The 19,150-nt window shown below is 47.1% G+C and overlaps 1 protein-coding gene across 6 annotated transcripts in view; it reads right to left on the bottom strand.

Moving 5' to 3' along the window:
• Nucleotides 1–11,837, bottom strand: part of FUBP3 (far upstream element binding protein 3) — a 57,906-nt gene extending 46,069 nt beyond the window's left edge. For 2 of the 6 annotated variants that reach the window (XM_035112981.3, XM_035112982.3), the window contains exon 1: nt 11,697–11,835. Coding sequence is in view for 2 of the 6 variants with exons in the window: in XM_035112979.3 (XP_034968870.1) it covers nt 11,467–11,556 (90 nt within the window). In the remaining 4 variants the exon portion in view is untranslated. Of the gene's footprint in view, nt 1–11,466; nt 11,636–11,696 lie in introns of those variants that run through there. The other 4 variants (XM_060270199.2, XM_035112983.3, XM_035112979.3 and 1 more) reach the window with 4 other exon arrangements.
• Nucleotides 11,838–19,150: the final 7,313 nt, after the last annotated feature.

The raw sequence follows: 19,150 nt of genomic DNA, 5'->3' as shown, positions 1-19,150 counted from the left end.
CAACCCAGAGGGGCATTAGGGCTTCCTTAAAACTGCTCAGCTGGGGGAGGCAAGCCTCCCGTTCCCCAGCTGAGCAAGCCCCCATATCACTCTGACTCAAGCAAGCTGGTGGGACAAGGGGCTTCTTCAAAGGCTTAGGCAGGCAGAGCCTGAGAAGTGCTTGCTGTGGCTGGGAAATATATCATCCAAAACCGATGTTAAGTCCATTTTAGTCACTCTTTAATGACCCCTTGCACACTCTTTGAATACAAGTGACAACCATTTTAGGTCCGTCCAAATGATGTATGATCACTAGCGCACAGGTCCTTTTGGACCTGAAAGAGGGAAGCAGGTAGTGGAATGGGGGGAGGGGCAAAACACAATTATGCGAGATCTGCCAATACATGTGGGGGCCAGGAACAGAACCCCCATGTGAAATGGTTGTTGCCTATAGTCACGTACATACCGGTATAACCTTTCCTGACTTCTCAAACTATGGTTTACACTGTCTGCTTCCCACTGTGTTAAGGCTGTGTTAAGGCTCACATTAAACCACAAGGTATCTGAAGAAGTGTGCATGCACACGAAAGCTTATACCAAGAACAAACTTAGTTGGTCTCTAAGGTGCTACTGGACAATTTTTTAAAACGTCAAACCAACACGGCTACCTACCTGAATTAAACTACAGTTCCCTGTTATAGCTGGAGAACTCTGGCTTAGCATTGGTTTATGAATGAGACAGATAAAACCAGTATCTCCTGTCCTATTACAGAATCATAGAACTGTAGAGTTGGAAGGCACCCCAAAGGTCATCATCCAATTCCTTGCAATGCAGGAATCTCAACTACCCTGGTTAGATGAGATTAAACCACACCTCCCCACTTGCAAACTGCCCTTGCAGTGAGAATAGAATAGAGACACAAAGGGAGTGGGGAGTGAGCAGCACAGCCATGATACATCAGTAGTAGCAGGGAAAAGAGCTTACATAGACAGAGACAGACCCATAAAATTGCTGCCCCAAACATCTGCCCTAAAGTACATTCCTCTAGGAAGAACCCCAACCTTCTGATCCACCCACAAAAAAGTCCATACCAACAACATACAACCTACATTCGAAATCAGCAAGAGCAGCATCGTTCAGGCTTCCTAAGAAACAAGAGTTATGTCAGCTAACTCAATTATCTGAGACTTGTGATGTCCAGGATAAAGGGGGGTGCGGGGGAGAAAAAGACTAGAAGTTCATGAATGCCTGTCACAATAGAGGACGGCTGTCACAATGGAATTGTCACAAAGGAATGAGCTGTGGGGTCTCCCAAGGATCTGCTCTGGGACCTGTGCTATTAAACCGGGTTCAAAAATAGTGTCAGAAACTCAAGATATATAAGCTGGGCGCCAAATGGCTCCTTAAACCAAGGTTAGTTGCCAAAACAAAACATCTAGTTGCCATTTATGGGCAAGATGGCTCTAAAGTCTTCTTTTTCATAGACTGACTGTGACTGATCAGTTAAACATCTGGCTAGTTCTGATAACAACCCTGGGCTAGGTTAAGAACTTTGAGAACTTAAAGAAGAAAAGTCATTTTATCCAGGGACAGTCCACATATATATTGGTCTATTCCTACCTCTTTTTCTTAATGGCAACATGGACCATTCATAATATAAGAATATTCTTCACAACTGAGAGCAAAGTAATGGGGTGGGGTAAGTGCAGACAAGCTACTTTTAGTCCAGCATCCTGTCTTCACAGTGTCCAGCCCAGGTGCCCATGGGGAACCAGCAAGCAGTTCAAGCACAAGAGTTCTCTTCTTTGGTTTCCAGCAACTGGTATTCAGAAGTACTTCTGCCTCCAATGGTGGCAGCACAGCATAATCATTGCAACTACCGGTAATAGCCCTCTCCTCCATGAATTTGTCTAATGAATTTGTCTAATGAAAACAGTGTTGTTTTATTAAAAAAACAGGATGGTGAAAACTCAACCAGACTATGAAGCACTCTAAAGGACCTCTCTGCACTAGATGAACAGGTGTCAAAAATAACAGATTTTAAGTAAGAGTAAAGTAATGCATACCAAGCAGTAGTAAATCCCTAACTCAACTTACACACTGATAGGGGTCTGAACTGAGAGTAGTTGACCATGGAAAAGGATTTGGAGTCATGGTGAATAATACCACCATTATCATTATTTAAATAATTTATAGAAGAAATACTTCTGAAATTCATTTCAAAAAGAAATGCCAAAGCGCTTCAATAAATAGTTCAAGGAAATCAAAGTTTGCATGTTGGTATTTGGCAAGATCACCACTACGATTATTACACAGACTCTCAGAATCACTTATTAATGAAACATTTTTGGCAAGCCTAGTGGATACTAGGGGACTCAAACCCATACCTCATCCACCACCTATCTGCACATTGTGGGTTGAGCCTGAGAAACCCTGGTTTTCCCATAGCCAAAGATGAAGGAGTTGAAACCCAAGTTTCTCAAGCCACCTCCCACAGATTATGTGGCCTCCTCAGCTACAATGCAGGTCACTGATAGAGGTCAACTATGTATGTGCAACATACCAGTTCAAAAGCACAAACCTGCTGTCAGAATAGAAAGCAGTTTTATGGCCCAACAAGATTCTAAGGCAACTCCATACATCTTTTCACATACCCTCTAGAGCAGCAGCCTCCAACTTTTACAGACGTGGGACCCACCTTTAACCCAACCACAATGCTCAAGGCCTCTTGCAATATGAATCATTTACATGATTGCAAACATAACAGAAGTAGCCATAAACAAGAAATAAAACACATCAAAGGGTACACAACAAAACTGAACAAATTCCCACATAATTCATTTTAAGATCTAAAAATAAAGATACAATAAATAATATCAATGACAACAACAACACCCCACTAAACAATACCCCAAGATTCTGTTCACCTCCCAGGTCAGATGGGGAAAGTCTTGCAAGGTAGGGAGCAGGTCTTCCAGACCTCAAAGCTAAACATGTTTGGAGACCCATACCTTTTTTTCTACCATAGATGCACTGTGTTAGGGCTGCTGATCCAGCCCACCTTAGATCAGTCCACGAGTCTTTTTTGGATGGAAGGAGGGTCTCAACACATCAGCTGAAGAACAGTGCTCTAGAGAGCATGGGTAGGCAAACTAAGGCCCAGGGGCCAGATCCGGCCCAATCGCCTTCTAAATCCGACCTGCGGACGGTCCAGGAATGAGCATGTTTTTACATGAGTGGAATGTGACCTTTATTTAAAATGCATCTCTGGGTTATTTGCGGGGCCTGCCTGGTGTTTTTACATGAGTAGAATGTGTGCTTTTATTTAAAATGTACCTCTGGGCTATTTGTGGGGCACAGGAATTCGTTCATTTCTCCCCCCAAAATATAGTCCGGCCCACCACATGGTCTAAGGGCGGTGGACTGGCCCACAGCTGAAAAAGGTTGCTGACCCCTGCTCTAGAGTCCACAAGGGTCCTTTCAACCAAAAAAGTTATTTAACACACATACTATGTGGTATCAGCCAGGCATTACATAGAAGCTGACACGTCCCAAGAAGGGCAAAAAGTAGCAGGAAAAAATAAAAAAGTTCAGATTTCAGGGATGCAGGGGGTTGGATTAAATGAGCTTTTGGGTCCCCCTTCCAACCCTACAATTCTATGAGGTTTATCCTCAGTTATACTGCCACAGAGCTTGGGGGCATATTTGCAGCTACAGAACACTACTAGTCCTCCAGCATTCATCATAATGTCATCCACTGCAGACAGTGCACTCACCCAAATCCCCCTTTTCACCCTCTCTACTTTCAAGAAGATCATTAAGAGGCCTTAAGGAGTTCCCAGATTGCTGCCCCCTCCGCAAGGAACAGAGGGCAAGGCACAAGAACTTCAATCTCTGCTGATTTCCACTTTCTGTCTTCCCATCTTTCATTTTCCTTTCCAAAACACCAGACCAGATCTCTTGAGAAAGATTCTAGACTGGTTTGTGCCCCACAAGCAGTTATGATTATGAAGCCAATATGTCTTCTGGCAACTAACAGATATTTGGTGGCACAACTTTTCACAGGCCAGAGCAGAAATTGGGAGCTCCCCAGTTTTCTACAACTCTCATCATCCAACCCTAATTGAACATGCTGGCTGAGGCTGATGGGCTGCAGATTCCCCTTCCCTAGCCTAGAGTCTATTTCCTCAAGGTGTGTGAAGTATTACAGTCAATTAACAATGATATTATGTACAGCACCCTCCCCCCCCCAACACCCAAAAATAGAGATTACTGGGAATTGTAATGTAAGCCAGGTAGAATGCAGCTCTACCATTCTCAAGCAAACAGAAAGATCTGTTGAAACATACATGTATGGCAGAGATATAAAGCAGAGCCTTTTGTGAGGTAGCACAAAAGCAATATAAATCTGCTCTATGGGAGAGAGTCCCGGCACCTTATGCTCTTTCTTAAGTAAGGTAAAGGTAAAGGGACCCCTGACCATTAGGTCCAGTCGTGACCGACTCTGGGGTTGCGGCGCTCATCTCGCATTATTGGCCGAGGGAGCCGGCGTATAGCTTCCAGGTCATGTGGCCAGCATGACAAAGCCGCTTCTGGCAAACCAGAGCAGCACATGGAAACACCGTTTACCTTCCCGCTATAGCGGTTCCTATTTACTTGCATTTTGATGTGCTTTCGAACTGCTAGGTTGGCAGGAGCTGGGACCAAGCAACGGGAGCTCACCCCGTCACAGGGATTCGAACCGCCGACCTTCTGATCAGCAAGCCCTAGGCTCAGTGGTTTAACCCACAGCGCCACCTGGGTCCCTCTTAAGTATGGAGGGCCAAAAGTTGAACGGGTGCTAAATACAGTACTGTACTGGTCAACACATCAACTGGTGGTGGTGGCTTAAGAGTTTGGCATAGGGTTGTCATGGCATAGCACATGGGGGGGAGTTTAACCCTTTCCTGCCCTGCCCACAGTCCCAACCAGAATATGTCAATGGAAAAATAAGGCAAATTTATTTCAGGAACTGTTTGGGCTCTATTGAGAATCTGATCACACCCACAGCATACATTTAAAACACAATAAACCACAAAACTGGTCCCAAAGAATTTTGAAAACTGTAGTTTGTTAAAGGTAATGGAACGTGTAGAACTGTGAGGAGTAAAGTTCCCAGGATTCTTGGCTGTGTGTGCTTTAAATATATGAGGTGTATGAAGCCTGACTGAGAGAACTGCAGTCCACAAAAGCTTATACCACAACAAATCTGTCTTTTAAGATGCCACAGGAATCTGAGCTGCCACAGACTGGCAGCCCTCTGGATGGCAAAACAAGCAAAAATCATTAAATTAGAAGAAAACTCTTCCAAAAGAATCATGCTGGACATCTCCTAGTTCTGGCCCCTATCATCTGACCCCTACTCTCTCCATTTCTCTCCAGGAGCCGCCCCCCCCCAAAAGAACCCAAGAATCTCTGACAAACACATCCCACTCACCCCCTGAAGGGATAAGACCAAATGAAAACAGTGAACAGAAAGACAAAATTGCCAGCATCTTAATTCCATTACACAAATCTGTGTGCTGAGGCCCAACTCAGGAATACTGCTTACAGTTCCAGATGCTGTATCTCAAGGAGGATACAGCACAGCTGGAAAAGACATAGAAAAGGACAACTCTTCTATGAGGAAAGGCTACAATGAGATTATTGAGAATGTTTGTCTTAAAAAGTATATGCGTAATGTGCAGGGAGAGGGGAGATACCTCCACTGTCAGAGGCAGTAAACCTCTGAATACCAGTTGTGAGGAATGGCAAGTGGTGTTTGAGTATTGTTGCACTCGGGTCTTGCTTATGAGCTTCCCAAAGGCAGCTGCTTGACCATGGTGAGAATAGGATGCTCAACTAGATGTCACTCTGCCGTAACACAGGTTTAGACTCACAGGGGGTGGGGAGCTAGCAATAGCTACTTGCCATCTTGGTTGTATGGCAGGGGCAGCAAAACTGTGGCCCTCCAGATGTTCTTGGATTCCAACTCCTATTAGCTCTAGAGAACATGGCAAATGGTCGCAGTGATGGGATCATAATCCAACAATATATGCCACCCAAAGATTAAAGAAGGCTGGCTAAGGGGGTGGAAGGTACACCACATGGTTTACAATAACAAAGGCCCTGCAAGGGCATGATTTCCCATTGATTACCCCACCCACCCACCCACCCATTCCCTAGGGAGCTACCTCACTGTGTCCTAATGGTAGGGCCAGCTCCAGGGTCAATGCTCACACATTCCTAACTCAAGAATTCAACTCAGCCACCTCTGCTGTATGTTACCTCCAAGTTCAGGAGAGGTACTGTACCAGCTTGCTAAGAAGCAACATCAAGGATACTACTGCCTTCATACAGTATATTTCTTTGCTTCCCAGAGACATCTTGGGAAGATATCTAAAGAGCAAAGCATCTGCCTTGCATGCAGAAGGCCCCTGGTTCAATTTGCAGCAGCATCTCCAGGTGGAGCTGGAGACAGAATCCTGTCCAAAACTCTACAGAACTGCTACCAATCAGTGTAGACAAGACTAAATGGACCACTGGTCTGACTTTGTATCAAGCAGCTTTCTATGATCCCAGGAAGGGCTCTGGCTCTGTTGCAGAGCATCCACCTTGCATGCAGAACATCCCAGATTCAATTCCTGGCATCTCCAGGTAGGGCTGCAGCTTTCTACGTTACTGCCCACTGTGAGAAAACAGGCTGCTGCTCTTGTGTCCTTGATCCTGCAAGGCTCAGTTTTTACTAAGCCCTCCTAGGAACAGAACATTCATGTCCAAAGGCAGTCCACCTGGCAGGTGGATGTGGCAATAGCAGAAAAGGGTTGCTATTTTCACCCCCAGGTTATAGGGCTCCCCAAGATGCTTTGGTCTTACTGGTTTGGGTGGAGGGGAAAATAGAATGCCTGTTTGATTCTATGTCCAGCAGGACTCTTTTAGAAGTTCCTGTAAAAACAAACAAACAAAAAACCAAGAGAGACATCTACTTCCTCAACTGGACATTTACATCTGGCTGCAGAGCAAAAGCAGAGGAGCCCAGCAAGGTAATCCCCCCGTTTCTGCATAGAGACCAGCAGTCTTTGGTTCCCTCTCAACCGTCACCCAGTGGCAGCTTGAAACTGTTATATTCCCACCCACCACCCATTCTTCTTTCCTCTTGCATCATGTATTTTCGATAGCAAGCCTGTGAGGGTAGAGGCTGTCTTACTACTGACCTTTGTTAAGTTGTTCTGTGAGGCTGCCCCCCCCCCACACACAATGGAACAGGGTAAAGAAAACTCTCTAAATAAAATAGATGAAAACATCAGCGGCATAATAAAACTTTCAGTTTTATTCAACAAAGCCCTTTTGGTTGTATTAACCATAACAAATGTTATGTTAACTGTCCAGAGGCAGTGTACCTTACAAAAAGCAACTGCTGGAGAGGGCCATTGCCCCTTATCTTGCCTGGGGTGGGGCTCCCAAACAGGGCAATGTGGTGGTGCTATGAAAATTATTATTATTATTTATTAAATTTGTATACCCGCAGGTCGCAGGGCGGTTCACGTAATAAAATCACAATATAAAATCACAAAATACATAATCAAAAGAAAAGCAAGAGCAACCCAATAATACCCCAACACATTTTAAAAGGGCATTGAATATCATATTGGCCACTGTCATGAAAACCATGACACTGCCCAATATAGACATTTTGGGACTAAGCAAGCAAAGCTCCATGACAGCTTTTTTTTAGCTACAACAAGCAAAGACTTCATGCCCACAGGCAGTCTACCTTTGGAGAACAGTTGCTGAAGGAGGGAAACGGGTAGAGAGGGAAGCCACGTAAGGGAGGAGAAGGGCCGATTTGGGGGGGGGGGGGCTTCCCAAAAAGCACCTGAGCTTGAAAAAGAGGCTGCTGGGCTAGTCCTCCATGTCAGAGGCAGTCTATCAGCAGCGCGGCGGCGGTGGGGGGGGAAGCTGGAGGTGAGGACATGCAAAAGAGAAGGAACGCTGCTTCAATTCCTGCATTGCCGAGAGCTGGAGTATATGACCTTTGGGGTTACTCCCAACTCTACAATTCTATGACTCTATGAAACATCCTGCTTTGGGAGGGGGCTTCCAAAGTGGAATCTGAGTTGGGAAACATGGGGGGGGGGGCAGTGTTAGAAACTCAAATACGTAGGATAATTGCCAAATGGCACCTTAAACCTAGGTTATGGTCACCACAACAGAATATCTAATGGAAAATCTAATGGCAGTGGAATTTAGTACAGTAGTAGTAGTATTCATTTCATTTCTACGGTATACTGCTTTATATTTTAATGAAAAAATCTCAAAGTCATTTACAACACATTAAAACATCAAACAAAACAATCCAGAATACAACAAATTCAAGTTTCAAGGAAGATATTTCAGAGCCTTCTCTAAGTGACATTTTGTTTTCCCCATATTTATTTATCTACTCATAGCCGCCCCAAGGCAGAAGTACTCTACCATGTCGGACTAGGACCTGAGAGATGATCAGAGTTTAAATCCCCACTAAGTCATGATGCTCACTGGGTGACCTTGGGCCAGTCACAGCCTCTTAACCTACCTCATAGGATTGCTGTAGGGATTATATTGGGGGGGGGGTGAACCACGAAGAACAAAGTGGGATATAAATGCAATAAATAAGCTCTTCCGCTTACCTGCTTAAGAAAGCTGGAGCGGCCTGTCAGATGGAGATGTCAGTTACCAACCTGACATCCAATGATTTCCACATGGTCACAATTGGACCTGCACCAGTTGCAAAATGCACATGGCGAATTTCTAACATGGGTATGTGTGGCCAACATTAATTATACTCAGGGTTAGACCCACTGAAAATTATTTGGCATGAGTAGCTTGACTGATTTCAATGAGTCTGCTTTGAGTATTATTATCAATAAATTGTAGTTAAGCTTACTACCAATCCTTCACCAGCAGGTCCCAGATTTGGTTCAAACAATTTAAAAATCAGAATTAATAACAATTAAATTGTAAACAATATTACAATCACAGTAATGGGGTGATCACCCAAAGGCCACTTAGGCAGCCTACAACATCCTAGGCCAAAGAGACCCACAGCTGGGCTCTTCTTGGATTCTTAACTTGAAAACCTGGAGAGCTGCAGGTAGTCTGTGTAGAAAATACAGTGGTACCTCTACTTACGAATTTAATGCGTTCCGAACACACATTTGTAAGTCAAAAAAAAAACTGTAAGTCGAATCCCATAGGAATGCAATGGGAGAAAACATTCGTAAGTCGAAGCAACCCTATCTAAAAATTCGTAAGTAGAAAAAATCCTATCTAAACCGCATCCAAGATGGCGGATGGAGCTCCATTTGTAAGTAGAAAAATTTGTAAGTAGAGTTATTCGTAAGTAGAGGTACCACTGTACTGTGCTAGATAAACTGCAAAAGTCTGACTCAGTACAAGGCAGCTCCCCATTTAATTCAAAACCCTGAGGACTGGAACCTTGCTGTAACTTTAGGGGAAGGGCCCCTAAAGTTCATCATCAAAGCACGTGCTTTAAAGGTCCCAGGTTCAATCCTCAAGACATCTCCAAGTAGGACTGAGAAACACTCCCTTCCCAACACCCTGGGGAACTGCTGCCAGTCACTGTAGCTAGACCAAGGGTCCATGGCTCAGTGACAAGAGTATGCATGCACAAGACTCCAGGCTCAACCAAAGCAGCATCTCCAGGTAGGGCTGGGAACTCTCCCCTGCCTGAGGCATTACTGAGTTAAGACAGATCACAATACAAGGCATATCTTCCTGTGTTCCTAGTTTTAAAACCATGACCCTACTCCTATGCAGTTTGGTCACAAACCGAAAAGGCTTCTCCACACCTGACACACAGCATTAATATATGTCACCCTTTCCCACACTGGTCTCCCATCTCGCAAAAGGAAGCACGACAGGTGGCCTCTGCCTTCTCCCATATGCCTCGTCCAGGCCTGCCCCAGACCAGCCTTCTGACCTTGATGGACCAACAGTCTGATTCAGTATAAGGCAGCTCTGTAAGTCCCTCTTCAAATCAGCTTTTATTTCAGAACCATAAGGACTGGAATCTTAGTTCATTTTGGGATAAGGCTGCAGCACAGTGTTTGAACATACAGTATGTTTAAAAGCAGGCATCCCCAAACTGCGGCCCTCCAGATGTTTTGGCCTACAACTCCCATGATCCCTAGCTAACAGGACCAGTGGTCAGGGATGATGGGAATTGTAGTCCAAAACATCTGGAGGGCTGAAGTTTGGGTATGCCTGTTTAAAAGTCCCAGGTTCAATTCCCTGCAGCATCTCCAGGTAGGGCTTGGAACTGCTCCCTGTCTGAAACCCTGGAGAGCCACCCCCTGTCAGTGCAGACAATCCTATCCAATACTACCCTAATAATCTTACTGTAAGGCAGCTTCCTATGTTCCTATATTATGGGGAATGGTTGTAAATCGGTTGCATGCAGAAGGCCCCAGGTTCAATCTTCAGGAGCATCTCCAGCCACACCTGGGAAAAGACCACCTGCCAGAAACTGCTGAAAGCTGCTGCCTATCAGTGTAGACCAAGATAAACAGACTCCAATGTTCCAACTCAGGAAGTTACCTTATGCCTCATTGTGTACCATGGGGGAAAATGTTTCCCCACACCTGACACACATCCTTTCCCACAATGGCTTCCCTTCTCCCAGGAGGAGGTGTGATGGGCCCACCTTCCATATGCCTACTCCTCCTCCTGGCCTGGCTTAGCCTACCCCAGCCCAGCCCACTGAGCTAAACAGGACAATGTTCTTACTTGGTAGAAGACAGCTTCCTCATGCCCCCACTTCTCATCCCTTTATTCAGAACCACAAGGACTAGAATCTTGCTTTCCTCTTTAAGAGAAAGAACTGTGGCTTGGTGTCTCCAAGTCCATTCCCCCATGCCCACATCTCCAGGTGGGGTTGCGAAAGGTCCCTGCCTCAAAGCCCCGAAGAGCCACAGCCTGCCAGTGTAGGCAACGCCGAGCTAGAGGGCCCCCGGCAGTCTGCCTCCTTTGGGAAAAGAGGCCACAGTTCAGTGTCAAGAACGTTTCCTTTACAAAGGACCGGCGAGTCCCCCCCCCCCAACACACACACACACCAATCCGCCTGAAACGCTGGACAGCCTCTGCCTGCCAGTGCAGGCAACACTGAGTTAGATCCACGCCAGAGAGCTCGGGAAGTTGCCTCGCGTGCCACGCTATGGCCCCTGGATGGGTTGCAGTTCGGGGCAGACCCCTGGAAAGGACCAAAAACGCCTCCCCGCGCCGGCCTCCCTTCCTCCCACACACCCCAGGAGGAGGCCCGAGGGGCTACCTTTCCCCACTTCTCCATATGCTGCCTCCTCCTGCTGCCAAGGCCGAGGCGCGCGGGGTGGCGAGGTGAGGCGAGGGGCCGGGCCGGGCCCTCCTCGCCGTCTGCCATGCGGCCTTCGCCCCCACCCACCCGATCTTACCTGGCGGACGCGGTGCAGCGCGTCGACGAAGCCCTCGCTCTTCCCCGCCCCCGCGGGTGCCGCGCTCGGCCCCAGAGCCAGCTCCGCCATGACGCGCGCGCCGCCGCCGCCGCCTCGGCCCAGGCCTCCTCCCGCTGCCGCCGCCGCCTCGACCTCCTCCTTCCTCCTGGGCCTCCTCCTCCCTCCTGGGCCTCCCCCCGCCCGGCCGCTCTTGCTGGCCGCTCACTCACTCAGCCTCTCCTCCGTCCAGCGCCCGGGGGCTCAATCTCGCTTCGCCTTCCTCTCCCTCCCCCCCTTCTCCCTCTCCCTCTTTCTCTCTCCGCCTGGGGACCCGTACCCGGAAAGGGAAATCCCGCCCCTCGCTTCCGCCCGATACAGGAAGTAGAAGGAGGGAGGGGCAGCCAGGGAGAGGAGCGACAGGCCGGGAAAGAGGCGCGGCGCTAGCAGAGCGAACCTCTGCTTCCGGGGGAGGCAGGCGGGAGGAGGAGAGGACACGTGACCAGGGCGGGCTCCGCGTGGCTTGTCAGGAAGGGCCCAGATAGGAGGAGCCTAGGAGAGGAAGGGGAAGGGAGGAGACGGGAGGGGGAGGAGCCTTAGAGAGGATCCTTCCCCCTCCTTTATACTTCACATTACTATGCATATGTATTTGCGGTACTCAAAAGCACACCCACTGTGGGCTTGTTGTTTTTTAATCTAGTTTTAACGTTGACCACGTTTCTGTTTGCATGATCCAGGGCAGCTGCAGGACTCAGGCCTGTTGCAGCGCTTTCAGTCATCTTTTATATTTATATGATGATGATAATGATGGTGGTGTATTCAACCTACAGAACTCAAACTTTGGAATGACATCATTTGTATACTGTAATTTAAATAATAATATTTATGCCAGCTGAGCTGCAGGGCTCAGACTTGTTGCAGCTTTTGTATTAACATTTTATATTCAGGTAATTTAAACAACAAGAAGAACAATATTGTTGCATGCTGCCCAAGTCACTGAGCTGTGCAAAATTCCAAGGGTTCCAGGTGCTTATGCCATGTTCGGTTTCCTTGGAAGCAGGGATGGTGGATACTAGTGTTTTTAGGATATATGGGTAAATTTACACAAATTTACCCTGGTCTACCAAGGTTCAACACTGTAGCCCAGGGGTCAGCAAACTTTTTCAGCAGGGGGGCGGTCCACTGTCCCTCAAACTTGGGGGGGGGAGACTAGTTTGTCTACCCATGCTGTCTAGCCACAAACTTTCCTCCCCAATCAACCAAAAGAAATGGTGGGGGGCGTAATTCAAATGGTGTACTTCAAAAGGTGGCAAGGTGACCATCCTGCTCATTCCACTGAATGGAGTTCTGGGCCCATTCACTAGTTTTTGACATAGCTCCTCCCCCCTCGAGTCACAGCACAGCTGTGAGTGTTCACTTAGGTGCCTCACCCTGCCACTTTTCAATGGGTTTTTTACCCTTCTCCTAACAAACTTACCGGTATATATAAATAACATCCTTGCCAGCCAGCTCCCCCTGCCACCCCCAACTAACCCCCCAGGGGTGAATGCGGGTGAAGATGCTCCCTCAGGATTACAAGGACAAAGTCATTTAGGGCTTTAAAGGTCAAAACCAACACTTTGAATTGTGCTCAGAAACATACTGGGAACGTATCTAGGTTGGTGGCCATCATTGCTGTCACGGTCCGGTCGGCGGGCGTCAGGACCAGAGGCAAGATGGTGGTGTAGAAGCAGGAACAGGTGCAGGGCTGAGGGTCCAGCAGCAGGCAGTCGCAGGGTCAAGGAGCAAGGCAGAGACGAAGGTCCAAGGAGCAAGAGGCAAGGCGAAGGCTCAAGGAGCAAGAGGCAAGGCGAAGGCTCAAGGAGCAAGAGGCAAGGCGAAGGCTCAAGGAGCAAGAGGCAAGGCGAAGGCTCAAGGAACAGGAAGCAAGGCGAAGGTTCAAGGAACAAGAAGCAAGGCGAAGGTTCAAGGAACAAGAAGCAAGGCGAAGGTTCAAGGAACAAGAAGCAAGGCGAAGGTTCAAGGAACAAGAAGCAAGGCGAAGGTTCAAGGAACAAGAAGCAAGGCGAAGGTTCAAGGAACAAGAAGCAAGGCGAAGGTTCAAGGAACAAGAAGCAAGGCGAAGGTTCAAGGAACAAGAAGCAAGGCGAAGGTTCAAGGAACAAGAAGCAAGGCGTCGGCAAGGCAAGGGTCCAAGGAGCAAGGATCAAGGCGTCAGCAAGGCAAGGGTCCACGGAGCAAGGATCAAGACGTTGGCAAGGCAAGGGTCCACGGAGCAAGGATCAAGACGTCGGCAAGGCAAGGGTCCACGGAGCAAGGATCAAGATGTCGGCAAGGCAAGGGTCCATGGAGCAAGGATCAAGACGTCGGCAAGGCAAGGGTCCACGGAGCAAGGATCAAGACGCCAGATGCAACCAGGCAGGGATAGCGTTGTTGTGGCAAAGAGCTGAAGGGAAATGCGGAGCTTTTATCCCTCCCAGCTCCTGCCACCAGGTGCAGTGAGGTATCAAGTGGCATCACCTGAGTGACCACTCCTTGCCTCTCCAGCACAAGCTGAGGCAGACCCCAGTCCTGCAAAGCACTACAGGCCCCAGAGCCTGACTCCTGCCCATACTCCTGACAATTGCTTTAGTCTTCCAACATTCATGGAGTTGCCCTTTAGTTCAACATTTTTACTACAGGTCTTTTCAGTGCTGTTTTTCTAGAAAAAGAGGTGCCAGAGCTCACAATGAACTTCTCCCTTGTTCTCTTAGAATGGCAATGGCGTCAACCTGAGAGGTGCTGGAGTTAAGTTCTGGTGAGCTCCGCCTGAAAAAAAAAAGCCCTGTGTCTTTCACAAAGCATGTCAGATACAGTAAATAGTAAAGGTTGGTGCCTATTTCGGCTGCTAGGGTGGAAAACAGGGAGCCCAAACAGGTGGAGCCAGAGCCAATGAGAGGGAGGAGCCAACTAATTCTAGTTTGGTCCACATCCTCCTCCCTAGTGAGCAACACTGAGACTATGGAGGTGGAAGCCAATAGGCCGGTCAACCCCTGGATGAGATGTAAAAAAAAGAAGGCAACTGGTTGGGAGCTGGCTGAGGGCAGACAGGTTGGCAGGGCAATGCTCCATTCACCCCAACGGACCAGCCTCCACTGCAGATAACCAATCAGGCCACTCTGCCAAACCTCCAAATTACTGCCCCCCCATCTCTATTTTTTACTATTACAATCAGGATTTGGGCCCTAAAGTTCTAATCACCCTCTGATGATTGCACTAAGGAGTAAAGGTTGCCATATATCCAGAATTCCCCTGATATAGCTGATATTCGGCCCTAGTAAACAGCATCCGTGTGGAAATCACTTAAATGTCCGGAAAAATCCAGACATATGGCAGCCCATGTCAGAAATGTTGTTTTTGGCAAATTTCATTAAAAATAGCTGAAAAGCTCAACAACTTTGGGCAAAATAAAAAAAAGCTCTAAATGAACTTTTGTGTCACTTTTTTGAAATATGGCAACCCTACGATAGCTATGAGTACTAATTTGATTGTAATTGACATTGATAGCTCTGGGATTTGGTACCAACATGCCAATGTTGTGCACACCAGAAAATTCAAGCCACAGACAAATTCTATGCAGTCTGGTTAAGTTTTATTTCTTATGCAAAGATTAATGAACATGGATAAAAACCACCAAGTTCATAGAGTCTTTTCAAGGTCTTTTCAAAGACTTTTAACATATCTGCACTACACATTTAAACTATACATTGGCCACCTCATGAGAAGAGAAGACTCCCTGGAAAAGACCCTGATGTTGGGAAAGAAGGAGGGCAGAAGGAGAAGGGAACAACAGAGGACGAGATGGTTGGACAGTGTTCTCGAAGCTACGAACATGAGTTTGACCAAACTGCGGGAGGCAGTGGAAGACAGGAGTGCCTGGCGTGCTATGGTCCATGGGGTCACGAAGAGTTGGACACTAAACGACTAAACGATTAAACAACAACATTTAAACTGCTCTTTTTCTATAAAAATTGGTGCCGGAACTCACCATGAATGCCTCCCTTGTTCTCTTAGAATGGCAATGTCACCTACCTGAAGGGTGCCAGAAATGAGTCCCAGCAAGTGCTGACTGAAAAAAGCCCTGCGTTTAAAGCACATTTCATGAGCATGGCTTCCCCCACAAAATCTTGGGAACTACTTTATTCATTGCAGAGAAAAAAATCAAGTACTCTTAGCAAACTAAAGTTCTTGCAATTCTTTGGAGGGGAAGCAGTGTCCTTTAAATCGGCTTTAAATGTATTATACAGATGTGCCCATGTTTTGATACATACTTTTGTGGGAATTGAACACTGCACATTCCCATTCATTTTGTTGCATTGCTTGGTTTTTGTAAACTCAATAAAAATTGTTATAGAAATACATATTTATTACATATGTTATATATGTTTGTAATAAATGTGTATGTTATATACCTACATGTTCAAAATGTTTATGTGGAGTGTATGGGGTGTTAGAGGAGGGGTAGAATCTCTGGTGGGGGACATGTCATACTCCTGGGGTAGTCCCCCTTTGGTCCGCACCCTGCACTCAGCTCTTACCTGTAGCTCCTAGAAGCTGTCAGCATAGGACAGCGGTCACACCCCAGTAACGTCTTTGATTGGCTGGCTAAACTAGGAAAGGGTTTCCATCTAGAAGGAAAACTCTGAGATCCTAAACCCCTGCTGCCTTGTGGTCCAGGACCTCTGTACACACTTCCCAGGTTTGCACCCCTGGGAGCTCACTTCAGTGCTGCTAACACAGCTGTTTGACTTCAACCTGGAGGAGCACTTCGTTGTTTCTCGAGACAGATGGATGCCAATAAAATATGTTTATATATTTATTTTGATTTATTTATGACACTTATTTCTTATCCATAGCCTTATGTATAGGGCTGAAATCATGGTGGCCATTTACCCATTGTCCCCCAGAAAGGAAGTGCATCACTCCTGAAAGAGGAGCACAAATCTGCACAAAAAAATTATGCACTCATTTATATCTATAGTTGCAAATTAGAAACAAATACTATAATGTAAAGAGAAATACATTTCCCTGTAATGGGGAAGAAAGTGACCAGGTGACCCATAGGCTTGCACTGTCTAGGTGAATTTCAAGCACTCTGATCTCTTTTCTTATCTTTAAGCTGGACTTGCACAAGGTGGCCTTCAAATGGAGAACACTTTGGAATAACAGACTGCCCTGTAAAAAGTCCTGGGATATGGTCTTGAAGGCACACAAGACCAGCATCTTGCTGAAGTTAAGCAGCTCTGGGTCTGATCAAAATCTGAATGGCAGACTACCTGGGAACTACACATACATCACCTAGAAGAGGAAGAAGAGGAAGAAGAGGAAGAAGAGGAAGAGGAAGAGGAAGAAGAAGAAGAAGAAGAAGAAGAAGAAGAAGAAGAAGAAGAAGAAGAAGAAGAAGAAGAGTAGTTTGGATTTGATATCCCGCTTTATCACTACCCGAAGGAGTCTTAAAGCGGCTAACATTCTCCTTTTCCTTCCTCCCCCACAACAAACACTCTGTGAGGTGAGTGGGGCTGAGAGACTTCAGAGAAGTGTGACTAGCCCAAGATCACCCAGCAGATGCATGTGGAGGAACAGAGACACAATTCCATGACAAAAAAGGTCTAAAGGCAGAGCGGGTGGAGCAGGAAGAAAAGGAGGGGACTCGTTTGTAGAAAATTACTTGAAGAGAGGTTAAGGAAAGGCCTTGCTGCAGAGAAGAAGGGTCTCTGTGTATGACACTTTCAGATTTCTGATGGCAAGGTGGAAGAGGGGAGGAATTGGGTAGACGTAAAGGAGGAAGGGAGAAAATATGGTTGGGAGGGAGGTAGATGGGTGAGAGACAGTTTAGGGTTCTGGGGATGAGAAAGCTTGAGAGGAGAAGGAATTGGGGAGGGCAAGGAGGAAATGGATGGAGTTAAAGGGGACATTTCCAGGACTGTAGAGGAGCAAGAGGGGGCACTAAGATAAATGAAGGGGAATATGTCAGTGTCCTTTTCTTCCTTGTCTGTTCCTTGGCTGCTTCATAGGAGAGTGAGAAAGGATGACGAGCCCTCACTTATTCTGTAAAAGCTGCACACATTGCATTTTCACACCGGCACCATGTGTTGTGAAAATGAAGTCCTAGATCAGGGGTCAGCAAACTTTTTCAGCAGGGAGCTGGCCCACGGTCCCTCAGACCTTGTGGGGAGCCAGACTATATTTTGAAGGGGGTAAAAGAACGAATTCCTATGCCCCACAAATAAGCCAGATGCGTTTTAAATAAAAAGATACATTCTACTCATGTAAAAACACACTGATTCCCAGACCATCTGTGGGCCAGATTTAGAAGGCGATTGGGCTGGATCCAGCCCCCAGGCCTACCCATGTCCTAGATCAGGCATCCCTAAACTGCGGCCCTCCAGATGTTTTGGACTACAATTCCCATCATCCCTGACCACTGGTCCTGTTAGCTAGGGATCATGGGATTTGTAGGTCAAAACATCTGGAGGGCCGCAGTTTGGGGATGCCTCTCCTAGATTCAATGTAGTAATTTAGAAGAGGTGTTTCATTAACTAGCAAATACCCATGTATGTACAACATACTTAACAACACAGCTCATACCCTCCAACCGCCCCAGTTTTTGTGGGACATCCTGGATTCACAGAAGCATTCCCAGCTTCTGTTTGGATCCGAGAATGTCCCACTTTCCACCTCCATAACCGCCGCTGCCGAGCTCGGGAGGAGGATGAGCTGGCAGAGCTTCTCCATGGCCACCACTGCCAGCCTCCTCCCTACTGCCAGCCTTCTCCATAGTGGCTGCTGGAGAATGGGCAGAACAGAGGTGTAGCTGGGGGCAGGGGGGTGCACTGGGTGCCAATCACCCAGGGGGCGACACTTAGCACGGGGCTTGCAGTGCGCCCAAGCCATGCATCTCTCCTAGGAATGACGCAATGGCTTGGGTGCCTGTTGGCTCCGTGCTGCCCAAAACAGCAGCGTGGGGCTTGCGTCCACCCGCCACATCCCCCTCAGCCGCCCTACAGCTGAGGGAGAGGAGGTCAGTGGACTGCATTAAAGCTCCGTGCTGCTTTTTTGAGCAGCGTGGGGCTGACCTGACTCAATACAAGGCAAATTCCTGTGTTCCACACCAGGCCTCAATTAAAAAAAAACATTCCCTTTTTGCTGGCCCTGAAGTCTGAGTGGAGTGAGTTTGTACAGACCTAAAACATAATTCTTAGCACCTTCACTGAACAGTAGGTCCCAGAATCCTTTGCAGGGGGAAGCCATGACAGTTAAGCTGTATATTCATAGTGTAGATAATATGCACTACTAGTTGCAACCAGACAACTTCGAGTTACTTTTTGTTGTTTTGTGAGGAAAATGTGATGTCAAAAAGAGAGCTACAACGGTTGGCAACACGTGTTGAGACATATAGAGGGGCAAATGTGCATCAGGCAGGAAACTTGAAGCGGGAACCATGGCCACTTTCCAGGCCACCTTCCCCAAGAAACTCTGTTGTAAGGCAAGAGTGCTGTAAAATTACTTCAAGATCAGGAAGGAAAACGATCTGGCATTTGGGCACTCTTGACAACCCCAGGGCCTGTGGTGTGTCTGAAATGGATCAGCTAGGCAGCTGACAGCTTAAAGCTGACAGAAAGATTGACTGCGTTTTTGTGAGGAAAGA

This window comes from Zootoca vivipara, chromosome Z2 (genome assembly GCF_965207765.1).
Source record: "Zootoca vivipara chromosome Z2, rZooViv2.hap1.1, whole genome shotgun sequence".
NCBI lineage: Eukaryota > Metazoa > Chordata > Lepidosauria > Squamata > Lacertidae > Zootoca > Zootoca vivipara.
The sequence above is the reverse complement of the archived record's forward strand: the minus strand, read 5'-3'. Positions and strand labels throughout refer to the sequence as shown.